At 46.9% G+C, this 4,595-nt stretch overlaps 1 protein-coding gene across 1 annotated transcript; it reads left to right on the plus strand.

Moving 5' to 3' along the window:
• Nucleotides 1-588: 588 nt before the first annotated feature.
• On the plus strand, nucleotides 589-3,336 carry LOC148008445 (uncharacterized). The gene has a single exon (XM_087674208.1). It carries the CDS (start codon nucleotides 589-591, stop codon nucleotides 3,334-3,336), a length of 2,748 nt encoding a protein of 915 aa, XP_087530334.1.
• The last annotated feature ends 1,259 nt before the right edge of the window (nucleotides 3,337-4,595 follow it).

The raw sequence follows: 4,595 nt of genomic DNA on the forward strand, positions 1-4,595 counted from the left end.
GCCCTCCGTGGCGTGTTTGGCTATGCCGTGCCGTGGTGCCATGTTGAGTGGGAAAACCGTGTTGTGACGCGATATGTCATGTTATGGTGCCGTGTTGAGTCCCAAGGGACGCGATATGCCGAGTTGAGGTGTGTTTTGGAGCCAAGGCATGTTTTGGGGAGTTTTGGAGTTTTGTTACAACACCTATAGGGGAGGTACCTTACTCGAGGCTTGGCCCTCCTTGGTGGCGACTCGGCGTGGGGCTGATTCTCGTCACGCTTGGGCATGGTTAAGTGGCTCGGGGCTTCCTCCAGGAAAATATAGGTGGGAAGGTGAGTGATTGAGTGAAAAAGTGAGGGGGGGGATTAGTTTCTTCTTGGGTTGAGAGGTGAGGGGGTTATTTGAAGGGCTCGGGGTTTCCTCCCTTGGCTCTTGCGTAAGCACCAAAAACGTCCGTTTTACCTTCAAAAAGGCTCCTTGCACGTTTGGGGGAGTTGGAAAGGCTTGTCTTTTGGCCCGACTTTGAGTTGAGAGCTTGATCTATCATAACACTTGGTATCAGAGCATACCTCACGAGAAGCAAATTTCATCACGCGTGAGGGCGGCAAAATGCCGAGGGTCCGGGACCGAGATAAAGAAAGAGGAAAAGAAGCAGAAGGTGCGTCAAGACCGTTTGAAGAGGATGAGGAAAGGGAACCACCGAATTTGGATGAACCTACGGAATATGAAGATGATGAGGGAAGCATGGCGGGTGTAGGAGTAAGCAACATGGATTTTCAAGCTGCTTTTGTGCAGATGACCCAATTGTTGATGAATATGAATCGGGATCAACAAAGAAGGAGCAAAGGGAAGAAAAAAGAGCCAAAATATGAAACTGAAGATTCTGATGCAGAATATGGCAGGTACAAACCAGCGCCTCCGGAGAAGTATAAAGGAGAAAGGGATTCTTTAGTTCTTGAGAGATGGCTGAATCTCATGCAACAATACATGAATATTCTGAAAGTGCCCACAAAGAAACGGGGGGAAGTAGCATCTCAGCATCTGGGTGATCAGGCTTATGATTGGTGGTTGGCTAAAGAGAAAGATAGAATAGAACAAGGAAAAACACGAGTGATGGGTTGGGAAGAGATGCGCGCGGAGCTTAGAAATTATTTTATCCCCAAGAATGAGAAATTTAAAGTGAGAGATGAGTGGCGAGCTCTAAAACAACAAACGGGGAAGATGAGGGAGTACATAGCAAAATACAGAGCATTCATGCTTCAACTACAGGATATGGACGCGGTGAGTAAATTACATGGATTTTTGTATGGATTGCAAGATTGGGCCCGTAGAGAGATAGAGAAGCAAGAACCTGAAGACATCAAAGAAGCTTTTGAGATGACGGAGAGGTTGGCAGATATGGAATTTAGGAGGTCTCTAGGAGGAGGAAGAGGAGCATCGTTTAATACGACAAACCAAACGCAACCTACATGGAGAACACCGCCGGTGGGGCGAGGTGGAGAAGTGAATCGAGGTGGAGAGACGAATCGGGGTGCGGAGAGTGTAGCTTCATCACCATCAGTGTACAGGCCCCCTAACATGCAGTACCCAAGACTGGGGGGCACGGCGCCACAGTGGAATAGCGAAAGGAGTGGGTATAGTCAAGGTAGAGGCTTTTCAAATTGGAATACAGGACCACGAGGATGTTTTACCTGTGGAGGATCTCATTTTGCTAGAGAGTGTCCGCAAACACAAGGAACGAGCAGAACACGAGTGGCGGCAGCTAGTGCATCGGACCAAGAATATAGAAGTGAAGCAAATCAGGGAGTCAGAATCACAGAAGTGGAAGAGGATGAGTCAAAGGGGTCAGGAGGAGAGGCAGAGCGCCTCAAAGTGGGAGTACTTCAAGTGCGAGCGAGTTTATTGGCAGCAAAATTACCAGCAGTTCAACACTTGTATGTGGATGGAATAGTAAACGCGCACAAGCAGAGATTGATGATAGACACGGGAGCTACTCACAATTTTATGACGCCGCAGCTGGCAAAGAAAGTCGGGGTAGAGAAGTGGTCAAAATTGGAGACTTGCACAGTGAGTTTTGGACAAGGTAAAGAGTCAAATGTACGCATTGCTTATGGAGTGTTTATTCAGCTAGGAGATTGGAAGGCGAAGATGGATTTTGTGATCGTACCAATGGATGAGTTTGAAGCAATTTTGGGGTTGACATGGTATGATAAATATGTTTTGGCTATGTTTGGAAAGGGAACAAACCAGATTGTGCTAGATATGAATGGATCTACAGTGACGATAAACTATTATAGGCCGAAACCGCAGGTGAGCCCAAAGCGAGGAGAGGTGGCAAGGGAAGAAAAAGGGAAGATGGCTCAGGTGGAGGTAAAAGCAACAAAGGGGGAGAGTAGCGGGAGCAAGCAGAATGATAAGACCAAACCAGTGGAGATAAATAAAGAAAAAGGTAAGCAGCCACAATGGTGCAGTGCCAAACAAGTAGAGAAGGAGTTGAAGAGGGGAAGCTCAGTACACTTATGCATTATGCGAGCGATGGATCTAGCTGAAGAGGAAGAAAAAGAGCCGATGATAGGAGATAGCAGGGTGAGGGAAGTGTTGGAAGAGTTCAAGGACGTCATGCCAAAGAAGTTACCACCGGGATTACCCCCGAAGCGTTCAGTTGATCATAGGATAGAATTGGTGCCGGGGGCTACTCCGCCGGCGCGCCCACCCTACCGAATGACAAATGAAGAATTGGCAGAGTTGAAGAGGCAACTTAATGAATTATTAGAAGCAGGTTTTATTAGAAGGAGCCGTTCACCTTATGGGGCACCAGTGTTGTTTGTCAGGAAAAAGGATGGAACAATGAGATTATGTGTGGATTACCGGGCACTTAACAAAATCACAATCCGTAATAGGTATCCTATGCCCTTAGTAGATGATTTGTTGGATAGACTGGCTGGAGCCAAATACTTCACAAAAATTGATTTACGCTCAGGGTATCATCAGATACGAATAGCAGATGGAGACATTGAGAAAACAGCTTTTCGTACTCGCTATGGCAGTTTTGAGTGGCTCGTGTTGGGATTCGGCATGACCAATGCACCGCCAACATTTTGCACATTGGTAGATAACTCGTTCGGTGATTTTTTGGATGTATTTCTCGTAGTATACATTGATGATCTCTTGATTTTCAGCAAGACCTTTGAAGAGCATAAGGAGCATGTAAGAAAGGTACTGGAAAGACTCCGGGAACATAAGCTGTTTGCCAAACCAGAGAAGTGTGAATTTGCGGTGAAAAAGGTGGAGTTTCTAGGCTTCATCGTAAAGGAGGGAAAAGTAGCCGTGGATCCAAAAAAGGTGGAGGCAGTATAGAACTGGCAGCCGCCGACTACACCGCGGCAAGTCAGAGAGTTCTTGGGCTTTACAGTTTTCTGCCGTAAGTTTATAAAAGGGTATAGTGGAATCACGTGGCCATTGGCGGCACTGACGGGGAGCAACACAAAGTTCTCATGGGGAGAAAGAGAGCAAGAGGCTTTTGAAACACTCAAGAGGGCTATGAGCTCAGCGCCAGCGCTTAAGATGCCGGATTTTACCAAACCGTTTGAAATTCATACGGATGCTTCGGATTATGCCTTAGGAGGAGTGCTGATTCAGGATGGTCATCCGATATACTATGAGTCCAAAAAGTTTTCCCCTACTGAACGAAGATGGTCTACTCATGAGAAAGAAATGCTGGCAGTGATTCATTGTTTGCGGAAGTGGCGACACTATGTTCAGGATAAACACACCAGAGTGCATACTGACAATATCTCTTTGAAGTATTTTCAGACGCAGCCAAAGCTGTCACCCAAACAAGCCAGGTGGCAGGATTTTTTGGCTGACTTTGATGTGGAGATCCTGCACAAACCGGGCTCGGCTAACAAAATGGCGGACGCATTGAGCCGCAAGGCCGAGCTGCAAGTCATGACATTCTCAACACGAAGTGATTTTTTGGCTGCTGTAAAGCAGTCTACTCAAACTGACAACGAGATGCAGAAGCTGATTGAAGATCTGCTTGAGGGAAGAACAGCATGGGGGATGTATGAATTGAAGGAGGGATTGCTATACATGCGTGAGAAACTCTATATCCCAGATGACCTGGAGCTCAAAAAGACTATTCTTAAAGAGGCGCATGATTGCAAGCTGGCAGGGCACACAGGACAGACTAGGACTCTAGAAAGAATACAAAGACATCTGTTCTGGCCTAAGATGCGGGAGGAGGTTATAGAATATGTTAGAACTTGCCCGACCTGCCAGCTAGTGAAGGCACAACGACTGAGACCGGCTGGTCTGCTACAACCCATGCCAGTACCGTCACGCCCGTGGGATGTGATCAGTATGGACTTCATTCTGGAGTTACCAAAGTCCCATGGGCACAATGCTATCTTCGTTGTAGTGGATTATTTTTCAAAACAAGCACATTTTGTGCCCACCACTATTCCACTCACAGCGGCGACGGTGGCACAACTCTTCTTCAGTCGGGTCTTCAAATACCACGGGTTGCCTTTGGCCATAGTCTCTGACCGGGATGTTCGGTTCATGAGCAATATGTGGAAGGAGTTGTTCAAATTGCTAGACACTCAACTTAGGTT

The sequence above is a fragment of the Lygodium microphyllum genome, unplaced genomic scaffold, assembly GCF_053477565.2.
Source record: "Lygodium microphyllum isolate KBCC unplaced genomic scaffold, Lygodium_microphyllum_v1.1.10 scaffold_130, whole genome shotgun sequence".
Classification (NCBI taxonomy): Eukaryota; Viridiplantae; Streptophyta; class Polypodiopsida; order Schizaeales; family Lygodiaceae; genus Lygodium; species Lygodium microphyllum.

Coding starts and splice junctions, on each gene's coding strand:
- LOC148008445 (XM_087674208.1), top strand. CDS start 589: ATGCCGAGGGTCCGGGACCGAGATAAAGAAAGAGGAAAAGAAGCAGAA.